The 15,017-nt window shown below is 45.9% G+C and overlaps 1 protein-coding gene across 1 annotated transcript; it reads right to left on the reverse strand.

Moving 5' to 3' along the window:
* Positions 1–235: 235 nt before the first annotated feature.
* LOC140116435 (synaptotagmin-like protein 2) lies at positions 236–13,742 on the reverse strand. Its single transcript, XM_072132963.1, has 5 exons — positions 13,454–13,742; positions 8,130–8,299; positions 7,566–7,668; positions 2,233–2,394; positions 236–400 (listed from the first exon to the last, which is right to left on the reverse strand). The coding sequence occupies exons 2-5, from the start codon at positions 8,267–8,269 to the stop codon at positions 365–367; spliced, it is 441 nt and encodes a 146-aa protein (XP_071989064.1). The 5' UTR covers positions 8,270–8,299; positions 13,454–13,742; the 3' UTR covers positions 236–364.
* Positions 13,743–15,017: the final 1,275 nt, after the last annotated feature.

Here is a 15,017-nt window from a genome sequence, read left to right on the forward strand (position 1 = left end):
CGTGAGTTACTTAGTTAGGGACTCTATGGGGACCTGTCACTAGCTGTAATAGTGAAAATGTGGTGACAGGTTCCCTTTAAGCTCTTCTATAGAGGCTAATTTTGCTTAGACCTGTGACTGTGTGTAAAATAGTTCAAGAGTCAGCAGAACACAACATGATACAACTATGGCAGAATATAATATATGTGCTCAAGTAAGACAAACCCACCCCCTCCGCCCCCCACCCCCTCCAGGCATTAAACGTTTACAACTATTTGAGCATCCGAGGAAGCAAGTGCGGATTGTTGGTATGGAAAGGGGTGGCAGTATGTGCTCAATCCAGGTGTTGGGTGAGTCAATCATCTTTTCCAACATGGTCAATTCCTTAAAATCCAGTCTGCAGCATTTGTATAGGTCTTCCCTGGGGAAAGCAAAAAAAAAAAAAAAGGTGGTAGGTGACAAGATTAGGATTTTTCATGATGGTTTCATCATTAGAGGGACAAATTCCCCAAGCAACATTCAAAACCCACAACTTGTGCTCTTATCATTTTTAATGAAGACATCCAGGCCCCTCTTGAACTTGTACAATGTTTCATCCATCACAACATCCCATTGTTCTATCTCTGGTTTATCATGCTTGATGCTAATGATAGATTTCCTTTAACCCCTTCATAGTGATGGTATTTATTATTCCATGCCGTGTACTGGAAAGCCGGAAAAAAATTCCAAATGAAGTGAAATTGGTGAAACCCATTTGTGCCGTTTTCTTGTGGGCTTGGATTTTACGGCTTTCAATGTTCTATTCTTCATGAGCTTGGTTTGGTTTCAAAGTAAAAAAATATACATATTTAAAAGGGAACCTGTCAGTCAGAATTATCCACACTAACTAAACAGATCTTCGAAAAACGGTTATTATATTATATCCCTATATTGCTATTCTCCATGCCTGGAAAGGTCCACAGTCATTTTGTAAAGTTAATGCACCATCTTTGCATATTCATTGAAATCAGTAGCGCCCCTCCCCCTCTCCCCCCCCCCCCCCCCGGCTTCCGGATTTATACTCTTACTGTGAATTTCTGAGAGAGGGGTGAATAAGGGGATTGAGAGAGACACTGGCTGCATGTGATTGGCTGAAGAGAAATAAGCTCAACCCTCCCTCAGGAATTCTCTTTAGTGAGAGGAACTAGAGGTGTGACTGAGGAGGAAGAACATGAATATGCTGGACACGGCTCACAGGAATTATGATGATCAGACTTTGCATAGATGGTGAATCAACTTTACACACAACTGTGTAACTTCTCGGGCATGGGGAGGAAAAATATAGGGATAGTTGTACTGCTGTATAATAGCTTTTTTTTTAGCCCCTTCCCGACTTTACGGTGCACATCTGGTCCCGGTGCATGGAGAGGGCTCACGGGCTGAGCCCTCTCCATAGCCGGTAAGCCTTGGCTGCATATTGCAGCTAAGACTTACCGGTAACACCCACAATCGGCGATTAGTGCAAAGCTGCCGGCGGCTTCAAGAAGATGGCAGTGATCGGTCGCCATGACAGCCTAGGGTCTTCCATTTTAACCCATTCATTACAATGTGCGATTTGCACATTTTAATAAATGATGTGGAAAATCCCCATATACTGCCATACTGTAGTATGACAGTATATGGTAGGATCGATCAGACAACCTAGGGTTAAAGTACCCTAGGGGGTCTCAAAAATAGTTAAAGTAAAAATAAAAAAAGTTAAAAAAAAATTATAATAAAAAAACAAAAAATTCAAATCACCCCCCCTTTCCCTAGAACTGATATAAATAAACAGTGAAAATCATAAACGCATTAGGTAGCGTCATGTCCGAAAATGCCCGATTTATCAAAATATAATAACTTTTGTTTTACTGCATTTAACGGAAAATAGCGCCCAAAGTCGAAAATGGCACTTTTTTGCCATTTTGAAAAATATTTTTTTTAAAAAATCAATAAAAAGTTATCAAAAGGCCATACAGTCCTAAAAATGATAGCATTGAAAACATCATCAAAAGTCACACAAAACGACACCACTGTACGCCGAAGTATGAAAAAGTTATTGGCTCCAGAAGATGGCAAAATCAAAAATAAATTTGTTTTGTACAGGAGGTTTTGTATGAAAACATGATAAAATCTATACAAATTTGGCACCATTGGGGACTGTCTGTACACTAGTGCAGATGAGATATTTCATGTTATTTAGAAAAGTCTAAGTATTAAGTTTAAGATACTTACTCGAGGCTCAAGCCGGTACCAATGCCTCTTCGAAAACTTCCAATCCCACATTCCTAAATTCAGATTGACTTCACCAAGGAAACTGTTTTGGCCAAGGGCATCATAGTGCCACACAGACACGTTCAATGTCTGAGACCTAAGAGATTCTTGTGGGATCTTGTACTGTACATAAAGAGAGACATAGACAAGTCAGATCCATCACAGAGATCTGCTATGCATACAGTAGGTCAGGGGCGTCACTAGATCAAAAGATCCGGGGCCCGTGCCCCGGATCTTTTGTCTGGTGCCCCGGATCTCCCTGGATCAGCAGGACATCAGTCCCGCTGCCCGGGCATCTTCCCCTCTCTCACCACGATCCTATGTCCTCTGGACATAGATCGTGATGAGACAGGCACAGTACACAGCCTACATCAGTGACGGCAAACCTTTTAGACACCGAGTGCCCAAACTACAACCAAAACCCACATATTTTTCGTAAAGTGCCAAAGCCACAATTTAAGCAGTAACTTATTACTCCCTGCTCTGTCACAGGTTTAAATTGTATAGACACCTGAGGACACCAATACAGTAGAAAGTAGGAGAAGAAGTTTGGATCATCATTGTAGCTTCCTTCTAGGGTCCTGGGCTGCCTGGGACTGCAAGAGGCCTTGAGTCCTGTCTGGCGAATCATCCCCCGGGGTGATGGCAAGGGTGCCCACATAAAGGGCTCCGTGTGCCACCTCTGGCACCAGTGCCATAGGTTCGCCACCACTGGCCTACATGCTTTCCCTGCAGGACCTGTGATGATGTCACGATCACATGACCTGCAGGGGGCGGCAGTGCACGGAGCTGCAGAAGAGAGGTGAGAGGGAGAACATAGGAAGATCTGTGTGGGGCACATTATAGGGGGATCTGTGTGGGGCACATTATAGGGGGATCTGTGTGGGGCACATTACAGGGGGATCTGTGTGGGGCACATTATAGGGGGATCTGTATGGGGCACATTACAGGGGGATCTGTGTGGGGCACATTACAGGCGGATCTGTGTGGGGCACATTACAGGGGGATCTCTGTGGGGCATATTACAGGGGGATCTGTGTGGGGCACATTACAGGGGGATCTGTGTGGGGCACATTACAGGGGGATCTGTGTGGGGCACATTACAGGGGGATCTGTGTGGGGCACATTACAGGGGGATCTGTGTGGGGGACATTACAGGGGGATCTGTGTGGGGGACATTACAGGGGGATCTGTGTGGGGCACATTATAGGGGGATCTGTGTGGGGCACATTACAGGGGGATCTGTGTGGGGCACATTATAGGGGGATCTGTGTGGGGCACATTATAGGGGCATCTGTGTGGGGCACATTGCAGGGGGATCTGTATGGGGCACATTACAGGGGGATCTGTGTGGGGCACATTACAGGCGGATCTGTGTGGGGCACATTACAGGCGGATCTGTGTGGGGCACATTACAGGGGGATCTGTGTGGGGCACATTACAGGGGGATCTGTGTGGGGCACATTACAGGGGGATCTGTGTGGGGCACATTACAGGGGGATCTGTGTGGGGCACATTATAGGGGGATCTGTGTGGGGCACATTACAGGGGGATCTGTGTGGGGCACATTATAGGGGGATCTGTGTGGGGCACATTATAGGGGGATCTGTGTGGGGCACATTGCAGGGGGATCTGTATGGGGCACATTACAGGGGGATCTGTGTGGGGCACATTACAGGCGGATCTGTGTGGGGCACATTACAGGCGGATCTGTGTGGGGCACATTACAGGGGGATCTGTGTGGGGCACATTACAGGGGGATCTGTGTGGGGCACATTACAGGGGGATCTGTGTGGGGCACATTACAGGGGGATCTGTGTGGGGCACATTACAGGGGGATCTGTGTGGGGCATATTATAGGGGGATCTGTGTGGGGCATATTATAGGGGGATCTGTGTGGGCACATTACGGTAGACTGTGTGGGGGACATTACAGGGGGATCTGTGTGGGGCACATTACAGGGGGATCTGTGTGGGGCACATTACAGGGGGATCTGTGTGGGGCATATTATAGGGGGATCTGTGTGGGGCATATTATAGGGGGATCTGTGTGGGCACATTACGGTAGACTGTGTGGGGGACATTACAGGGGGATCTGTGTGGGGCACATTACAGGGGGATCTGTGTGGGGCACATTACAGGGGGATCTGTGTGTGGGGCACATTACAGGGGGATCTGTGTGGGGCACATTACAGGGGGATCTGTGTGGGGCACATTACAGGGGGATCTCTATGATGCACATTACAGGGGGATCTGTGTGGGGCACATTACAGGGGGATCTGTGTGGGGCACATTACAGGGGGATCTGTGTGGGGCACATTACAGGGGGATCTGTGTGGGGCATATTATAGGGGGATCTGTGTGGGGCACATTACAGGGGGATCTGTGTGGGGCACATTACAGGGGGATCTGTGTGGGGCACATTACAGGGGGATCTGTGTGGGGCACATTACAGGGGGATCTGTGTGGGCACATTACGGTAGACTGTGTGGGGGACATTACTGATGGGATGTGTGGGTGACATTACTTGGGGGGGGGTTGGAAGACATTACTGGGAGCTGTTTGGGTGACATTACTGGGGGATGAGTGGGTGACATTACTTGGGGGGGGGGTGAGGGGGACATTACTGGGGGACTGTGTGGAGGACATTACTGGGGGACTGTGTGGAGGACATTACTGGGGGACTGTGTGGAGGACATTACTGGGGGCTGTGTGGGGGACATTACTGGGGGCTGTGTGGGGGATATTACTGGGGGCTGTGTGGAGGACATTACTGGGGGACTGTGTGGAGGACATTACTGGGGGACTGTGTGGGGGACATTACTGGGGGCTGTGTGGGGGATATTACTGGGGGCTGTGTGGAGGACATTACTGGGGGACTGTGTGGAGGACATTACTGGGGGACTGTGTGGAGGACATTACTGGGGGCTGTGTGGGGGACATTACTGGGGGCTGTGTGGGGGATATTACTGGGGGCTGTGTGGAGGACATTACTGGGGGACTGTGTGGAGGACATTACTGGGGGACTGTGTGGGGGACATTACTGGGGGACTGTGTGGGGGACATTACTGGGGGCTGTGTGGGGGATATTACTGGGGGCTGTGTGGGGGACATTACTGGGGGCTGTGTGGGGGATATTACTGGGGGCTGTGTGGAGGACATTACTGGGGGCTGTGTGGAGGACATTACTGGGGGACTGTGTGGGGGACATTACTGGGGGACTGTGTGGAGGACATTACTGGGGGACTGTGTGGAGGACATTACTGGGGGCTGTGTGGGGGACATTACTGGGGGCTGTGTGGGGGATATTACTGGGGGCTGTGTGGGGGACATTACTGGGGGGCTGTGTGGGGGACATTACTGGGGGACTGTGTGGGGACATTACTGGGGGACTGTGTGGAGGACATTACTGGGGGCTGTGTGGGGGACATTACTGGGGGCTGTGTGGGGGATATTACTGGGGGCTGTGTGGGGGACATTACTGGGGGGCTGTGTGGGGGACATTACTGGGGGGCTGTGGGGACATTACTGGGGGCGTGTTCACACGTGGCAGTAGGAAGAGCCTAGGTTTGATCTAACATGAGTTTCCAGTGATGGTTATGTGATGGATAAGAGCGCCTGGTGTCTTGTATTTGTTTAGATGCAAACCTGTGAGCGCAGCATTACAGTATTTTGGGAGAGTGTTAGGGGCAGCAGCAGGACAACACTGTCCCGTGCAGTCACAAGTTGCAGTTACAACTACATTACAATCAGCTTTGAGGGGGTTTTAGGTGCAGTTTTGCTTCTTTAACAAGTGAAAGACATGATCTGAATGGGTGAATTTGAGATTAAAGGGGAAACCTGCTCCACAAATGTCTTTCACTTGATAAAATAACAAAACTGCACCTAAAACCTTCTCAAAACTGATTGTGATGCATTTGTAACTGCAACATGTGAACGCAACTTCGGAGAACCAAGATTTCGGGACAATGAAGGACATAAGATGTCTGTGCGGTGAACTCCACAGGAAGGAGACGTGGTGATGCTGGGCCTAAGGGTGGTGGCACATGTGGCGTTTTGATCCAGGTTTTAGTCCGTTTTTTGAAAACCCATCCGTTTTTGTCCATTTTTAATTAAGATAATTGGGAAAACCGGACAAAAACGAATGCGGACAGACTGAAAATGCTTGAGAAAAAACAGGTTCAAAAGGTCACGTGTGCCACCACCCAAATAGTGAAGTGGACATGTCACCTGCAGTCTCTGGATGTAAGTCAGGATTTCTCCTGTGTTTCTGTAGCTGTATATACCCTCAGTAAAGTTGTTATTGGCACAACCACATGTGAGGGGGTTACTGAAATTCTGATACAAATGCATTGGGGCCCGTGCCCCGGATCTTTTCCCACCCTAGCAACGCCCCTGCAGTAGGTAGGTCTTGTGCTGGGGGGAGGAGGGGGTCTGTGTTTGGGCTATTGGGTGCCCGGACAAGGCCGAAAATCCACAAGCAGAGTATCTAGATTAAGGGCACATGGTAGTAAGCTATCTTGGCAGAGACACATATTGAGTAGACTACCAGTAAAGGTTGGTAATGTGTTGGATGGATACCATATAGTTATTAGAGATGAGCCAGTATACTCGCCCGAGCTTGATGCTCGTTCGAGTATTAGCCTACTTGAATCGGCTCGTTGCTCGGACGAGTATTTCGCCAGCTCGATAACGCGCTTTCATTTAACGAAACACAGTGAAGAACACAGTGAACACAGGATCATTTAAGTGAAGAACACATTGCAGATGTTTCCGTACATCTACTAACTTATCCGAAGACACGAGCGCCGAACGGTGTTCTTAATAATAGTATGTGAAGAACAATATGTGTGAAGAACACATTTGCAAATGTATGGAAACATCAGCAATGGGTTCTTCACACATATTGTTCTTCACATACTATTGTGAAGAACACCGTTCGGCGGTCGTGTCTTCGGATAAGTTAGCAGATGTACGGAAACATCTGCAATGTGTTCTTCAGCGAAGAACACATTGCAGATGTTTCCATACATCTGCTAACTTATCAGAAGACATTATTTCTCAATAAAATGACACATTGAAAAATGCTCGAGTCTCCCATTGACTTCAATGGGGTTCGTTATTCGAGACGAGCACTCGAGCATCGGGAAAAGTTCGTCTCGAATAACGAGCACCCGAGCATTTTAGTGCTCGCTCATCTCTAATAGTTATCTTTAGTAATGTTGGCTTATAGGGAAGTTGCTATGTCTGTGTTGCCTATTGGAAGCAAACATAAGTTCATAGGTGGTTTCTTACCCGCAGGATTTCATTATATATAGGATTCAATGTCTTCTTCTTCACTGCAGTTTTCCTTTTGCCCATCTTTGCCTTCTCTGGAAGTAGATACGACTTCACATACCTAAAATAGACAAACATGTTGTCAGCCACCGTGTAAACTCCCCTATATGCAAATATATATGGGCCGGTGAGTGTCTGCACCACTACTCTATTAAATCGAGGTCCCCTGCTCTTGTGTGGATTGCTAGTAATTGTCATACATGGGAAAAAGTACCTTAAATGGGTTTCCCATATAAGGGATAGGTCATCAATAGAAGTGTGGGGTGCCAACCAGTTAGCTAATCCCAGCTCCCTGGGGTGTCATCAATAAGACGTATAAGAGATCATGTGTTGGTTCTGATTTCAGAGGCAGCTTTGATCATTGATTGGATATCAGACAAAGATCAATCTGATTTGATGACCGAGCCCAAGGAAACCTGCCTATACCATACTATAGTACTATAGTTTCTCTACTGCCTTTCTATAGTGTTTCAGTCTCATCATACAAGTTTAAGCAAAAGGCATCATTACATTCCAACTTACGGGTTAGAGTGTTTCATCTTGACGTCCGCGGCTGCCAGGTCTTTACATTGGTAAATAAAGATGTGTAATTCCTTCAGCTGCTCCACGTAGTCAATGGCAAATTCGATGGCCCCTCTAATGTCTATATTGCTGAAAGCCATGCTGTTCGCGCTTATGACACTTCCACTTACCTGGGAACAGGAACATTTGTAGTAAAGAACACAAGTTACAGCTTAAAGGGAACCTACCACCCCGATTCTACCTATAAAGGTAGAAGGGGTGGTAGGTGGATGGATGGGACGTGAGGAGAGCCCTTTTTTGGGCTAATCCTCACGTCCCGGGCGTCATTAACAAAACTTTATTACATGTATATGCAAATTTTTTTATGCGGCTACTGGGGCGTGGAGTAGCCGGACATGAGGCTACTAGTCGCGGCTACTCCACGCCCCAGTAGCCGCGTTACTCCGCCTACCAGATAATCTTCGGCACGCAGCTCCTGGTAGCTGCACGCCCTCGTCCGGGTCCCCTGCGTTATGCGCAGAACGAAGGCCTTCGGCTGCGCGGCTCGAACTACTGCGCATGCGCAGTAGCCAGGGGACTCGGACGAGGGCGCGCAGCTACCAGGAGCTGCGCGACGAAGATTTCCTGGTAGGCGGAGAAACGCGGCTACTGGGGCGTGGAGTAGCCGAGACTAGTAGCCTAATGTCCTGCTACTCCACGCCCCAGTAGCCGCATAAAAAAATTTGCATATAGATGTAATAAAGTTTTGTAAAAGACGCCCGGGATGTGAGGATTAGCCCAAAAAAGGGCTATCCTCACGTCCCATCCATCCACCTACCACCCCTTCTACCTTTATAGGTAGAATCGGGGTGGTAGGTGCCCTTTAAGAAATATCATATACTTCAGAAAGTTGAATAGTAGAACGTATAACATATGGGAAATGAAGTGGCCAAGTTATGTCATACGGACAAGTAAGAGGATAGCACCGCTAATATTGGGGTGTCAGGAGTCTTACTCAGTAGTAGTCAGTGAGCCCAGGCTACTACACTCACTAAAGTAACGACTTTCCCCGTGAAAACAGAATTTGACTAAAAATTAGGCATGACTATTTAAACATGGCCGATTTCCTTTATTCACCTCACCGGCCCTGGCAAAATCATTTTACCCAAGGAATTTACTTCTCCGAACACCAACCACCGGCCATAGTCAATGGACCTCAAATTTTGAAAGCGGGCAGTCGCTTAGATCTGATCCAATTTTGTGGTGCATTCACATGGCATGGATGTCTATCCTATAATGGCAGCTCCCTGTGGCATGGAAGTTGTCTATTTGGGGCCGTGTTCACACGTTGCATTTACAATGCATTAACATTGCATTTACACGTTAACACAGCGTTACATAAATGTAATGTTAACAATGTAAACAAACAGCTGCATAGCTGTTTACGATAGCCCTTCATTCAGGTAGGTGACAACATAGACTGGTACACATAGAGTGGTATATACACGTACATAGAAAATTGGATTGTCTAGTGTCAATTTATATGATCAGCGCGTCAATCGTCAACAAATCTCCTACAAGTCAGTATATGGATTCATGGTGTTTCCTATAAACCACAGTGAAAGTGATGAATAATGGCATTGCTTGTAGTGTAACCGCCATATTGAAGTTGCATTCAACAAAAACATTCTGACAATCTCAACTGATCCAATAGTAGTCTTCAATGTCAAATTGGTCCACCATAGTGATCCTGACTGTATCCAGTAATGGAATCATAAGGACTATTCCAATTCGGTTGGATACAAGGGTCTATTTTTAGGGGTTGATATAAGATTGACCCCCAGAAAATTTTATCTGATGAGCACAATTAACCCCAGTCTGACGCTGGCCGTTTCCAACACTCCTCAGCTCTCAGCCCCCTCCTTCCTGCTCGCTCACAACTCCTCCCTCCTGCTCTTTCACTCACACAGGGATTAAGCTCACAACGAGAATTGCTTGCTGCAGTGAGCTGACATCAGTGGGGTAAAAAGGGGTTGTAAACAAGCAGAAATGAGGGGGTTAAAAGCTGAGGAGTGTGGATAAGGGAGGAGGAATTAAGCAGCAATACAAGTGTTTAGATCTGAAATGCATCTAAAGCTTCCCCCAGGATTCAGCACAGGATTCTTGCAGGACGCCAGGTAAGTTAAAATACAGTATTATAATGACATGAAAATGTCAAAATAAGGTCCCTGGCGACAGGTTTCCACTAAAGACAGGTTACAGAAGCCCATGACAGCTGCATTGCAAATATACCTATCTGCTTTCTCTTAGCATTTGCATTACAATATAAAGGTAATGTAACTTACCTTGCACCCTGACAGAATCCTCTGTGTAGTCCCAAGGGTTGGGCTTTGGTTTGGATACATTTCCAAAAACAACATGTGACTTGGCTGTGCTGCAGACTGCTCAGCTCTAGCCCCCCACCTTTGTGCTCCTGTACAACTCCTGCCTCACCCACTGATGTCAGGTCACCAGGCTCCGCCCTCTCCCACTAATCAGCTCACCACACTGTGAACTCTGTGAAGGAGCAGGAGGGAGGAGCTGTACAGGAGCACAAAGGTGGGGGCTGAGAGATGAGCAGTCTGCAGCACAGACAAGTCATGTGTTGTTTTGTAATGCAAATGCTCAGAGATAGCAGAAACGTATATTTGCAATGCAGAAGTGATGGGCTTCTGTAACCCGTCTTTAGTGAAAATGAGGTCCCTGGTGACAGGTTCCTTTTAAGGAACCTGAATATTTATGGTTGAAGGAGGCAACCTTTTACAAGAAGAGAGAGCAGACTGTTTGTAGATTTCCAGCGTGCTGGAACTGAGCATATATGGCTTTAGGAATAAATTTTAAAAAATTTCCTCCATTTTTATAGAATGTATCATTCAAGTTTTCTGCAGGACCTCAAGGACTCTCCTTAAAGGGAACCTCATTTTCCCTAAAGACAGGTTGCAGAAGCCCATCACATCTGCATTGCCTTTCTGCTTTTTATAAGCATTTGCATTACAATATAATTGTGTGATATAACTTACCTTGCACCCAGACAGAATCCTCTTTGTAGGCAAAAAACAACAGGTGACCTATCAGTGCTGCAGACTGCTCAGCTCTTGGCCCCAACCTTTGTGCTGCTGTACAGCTCCTCCCTCCCCCACTGATGTCACCAGGCTGTGAGCTCTGTGACAGAGCAGGCGGGTGGAGATGTACAGGAAAACAAACTGAGAGCTGAGGAGTCTGCAGCACAGATAAGTCACATGTTGTTTTTTTTAAATGCATCCAAACCAAAGCCCAACCCCTGGGACTACACAGAGGATTCAATGTAAGTTATAATACACAATTATATGTAATTCAGACACTTAGAAAAGGCAGAAATAATTATATGCAATGCAGGTGTGATGGGCTCACGTAACCTGTCTTTAGTGAAAAGGAGGTCCCTGGTGACAGGTTCCCTTTAGGTTTTCATTTGTCTTTTCATATTTCAGAATCCTGATCATCATAGGATATCTCCAGGGCATCATATACATCTTCGACTTTAATTTCTTGATGCATAGTTTAACAGTATTAATAATTATATGTATACAGTAGTATCATTACAATGAGCTCTTTGAGGGTACCCAGAAAGCTCAGGTCACAGTGCTCCTCCAGTAGCCACGCCATTATAAGGGACTACCTGACGAGCTATTTCATCTACACTCATAGGGCTGACTACCTTCAGAGGGTCTTTTAGATCCTTTTGGTAAATGTTCTATTAAAATGTCCTTCTTTACAACAATTCCAACAACCTTTCTGATAAGTATTTCAGCCATCCCTTCCTCCTCTATGTTATTTATTACTTGTCTAACTTGAAGATCTGGAACTTTAACCATGGGCAAAATTTCTTCTCTCTCGCCTTCCCTCAAGGCCACTAGTGAACTTTCCACTTGTAGTAATAACACCTGACTCTTTCTGTAGTCGTATAAACATGCAAATACATTGTCCAGGATGTTATAAGGAAAACATTGCCTCTTTTGCTTCCTTGTAAGGCAGCCCCCTTAACATCAAGTGTGACTTTCAAGAAGCTTAATGATATGATGTTGGAATAAAGCCAAACCGGCATATCTATTCCAGGAATCGATTCCCAATTGTAGACAGAGCTGTTTCGATATTGTTGCATCTCGTCAGTACAGTGTAGGGAACTGCTTTGGATGAGTGAGAGGCTTTTGACTAGGGTCGGGAAGAGTTCTACTTACAGAGACTTTGCCAAGGTGTGTGGAAATGTATAACTATTGATGCTCCACTAGGGGATTCTGGGAAATATGCAAATATGTTTTCTGTAATCAGTTATTCTAAGCAGTCTAGGGGTATGGAAAGGCTGGAGGACGTGCAGAAGGTGCTCACATTTTGTCTGCTGTGTCTCCACCCCACCTTTTCATAACAATGCAATGTACAATGATTACTTTATTTGTCCTTTCTCATCACACTTTTCAATTTCCTGCTCTCATTCTAAACAAATTCTTTCATTTTTCTGATAAATTGTAAAATCTTTACCTTATGACTAGTCATTTAACCAGTCTAATTCTTCAGATATCCTTGATTTTTGTAAGTATATATATTCAATATTCTTAGGAAAATAGAACTCAACTGATAAAAAAGAATGCTGGTAATTGTTGATTGTTTGTAGCACATATAGATTTTCAACTTAAATGCTATGAATTTATGAATGAGGGTAGACAAAGGTCTGTATCCAATATATATTTTATTTTACCCATAGATCAGACAGACTTGCCAGGGAGAAGACATGCAGACTATTAACCCTTACAAAGACAAGATTTTTTGTCTTTACCAGCTTATAAACAAGCATATCTGTGCTACTGATGTAGTCATATGCCCCGATGTAGGCAAAATTTTTGATTGTTTATGTCAAGATTTGGACAAGAATCAAAGTTGCTTTCCAAAATGTTACTCTCCCGGTAATATAATGTTCTCCCCAACATGGTGCCGCTGTTTTAACTACAGTCCTTAGACAGCGATGTTACTCACCCAAGGTGACCACTACTGGTGAGTGTAAGGTTCCCCCCTCAGCATGTCATACGTGTTTGCTCCACTCTTCACTGGTCACTGCCAGGGGACACAGCTTTGCATACAGAAAGGTAAACTTTCATCTAACTTTTCGGAAAAGTCCAGTTTTACTATAAAAACTCTTTGGCAATGTGCACACTATTCTCTACGGGGAAACCAAAAAAAAGGACTCCTGATTACAGGTTCCCTTGAATTTCTTAAGACTCGACTTTTGAGTTATTACCACAGTAATAACTATATAGCAACAAAATTTACTGTCTTACCTATATTCAGATAAAGCCCGATTCTCCGTACTATGCTCTTTGAATTTGTCACTCCGCCTTGTCCCCTTAGCTGGAGGTCTTCCCAAATCAGGGAGTCAGGAGACTCTTTACCGACAACAGATTAGAGTCCGGAATGGATCAAGGTTCTGGAGATACTGAATTCCGGTTTGAAGGTTTGGTCAGAATATCTTTCATTACCAATTAACGATCATAATTTCATCTAGATATTTAAGTTTGAAGGAGGCTTCTAGTTTTATTTCTGTACAAAAAGAGAGAGCACTCTGGAGATTTCTAGCATGCTAAGTGAGCATACCTCCTCAGACCTGAATATATATATAGACATTTTTAAGGCAGGAAAATGTGGTCTAACTAGTTTGTTAACCAGTGGCCCAAATTTACCAAAATTGAGGCAAACTGCAAAGAATTTGCAAGGTGCGCCAGATGACTGAATCTGGGGGACACAATCTGTGACACAATAATGTGGCGCCCGCTGCACGGCTCGGGAAGTGATCACCATCTTTTTTTTAGATGCATCTTTAACATAGAGCTTGTAACACAATTCTGTCAAGTTGCTGTAATAAATGTGTCGCAAACTCAGACTAAGCAGCGTCAGCATCAGGGGTAGTGGACCACCGTGGATGATGACGTAAGCTGACACATGGAGGCGGAGTCTAAGTGTCAACCGGTTTTCACCAGCGCTGCAAAAGCGGGATGGACTTGCTGCGGCGTGGTACCACCAGGTCATTCCATGGCCGGGGTGGTGGCCAAAGCGGAGTACAAAGACGTTGAGCAGAATTGTAGTTGGATACAGGCAGGAGGTCAGGACAGGTGGCACACGATCGGAGTCGGGGATATAGTGGAAGGTCAGGACAGGCAGCATGGGATCAAAGTCAATAACGGAACCGGGGTCACAATAGGAAATCGCAATGTAAGCACAGGGCAAGAAACACAGCTTTCTCAATAGCAGCGAGGCACAAAGATCTGGCGGGTTGTGGAGGAAGAGGCTGGCTTATCAGGGATTCCGGGAATGACCAGCACCAATCAATGGTGCGCTAGCCCTTTAAATCTTTGGGAACTGGCGCACATGCGCCCTAGGAGGCGGGGACGCACACACCAGACCGCCGTTACAGGGACAGGTGAGTTGGACCGCTGGGGAGCTGGGGCACAGAAAGGAGCACGGGTGAGCCCGTCACCCGAGATGTGGGAAGCAGGAGCACCCGTGACAAGCAGTAACAGCCCCTCTAGGTGACATTTTTTCTATCTTGTTGGACACAGTGCAGCGGCAAAACTGGCACAGAGTATGGCACAGCCAGTTTAATACATCTGGCCCTGTATATTGTACTTGCACTACATCTCTGGGACTTCTGGGAATTCTTTATTGTATAGATCATTAATCCTTTATTTTCCCAACAAAAGGTCATCAATATCACTTTGGTGTATGATTTTTTTCAGATGCTGATAAATACAGAATGAAGTGGGAAGCAGACGGCTCCATTCCAGATGTAGTGGCTGAACAGAGTCACTGCAGATTAGTGCCACAGAGAACTACACAGAGAACTGCTTT

This window comes from Engystomops pustulosus, chromosome 2 (assembly GCF_040894005.1).
Source record: "Engystomops pustulosus chromosome 2, aEngPut4.maternal, whole genome shotgun sequence".
NCBI classification, from domain to species: domain Eukaryota; kingdom Metazoa; phylum Chordata; class Amphibia; order Anura; family Leptodactylidae; genus Engystomops; species Engystomops pustulosus.

Excerpts from the sequence above, each read along its gene's own strand:
- LOC140116435 (XM_072132963.1), bottom strand. The coding sequence starts at position 8,269 with ATGGCTTTCAGCAATATAGACATTAGAGGGGCCATCGAATTTGCCATT. Across the intron at positions 7,669-8,129 it reads AAGATGAAACACTCTAACCC|GTATGTGAAGTCGTATCTAC; the intron begins GTAAGTTGGAAT and ends TGTCTATTTTAG. Across the intron at positions 2,395-7,565 it reads TATATAATGAAATCCTGCGG|TACAAGATCCCACAAGAATC; the intron begins GTAAGAAACCAC and ends CTTTATGTACAG.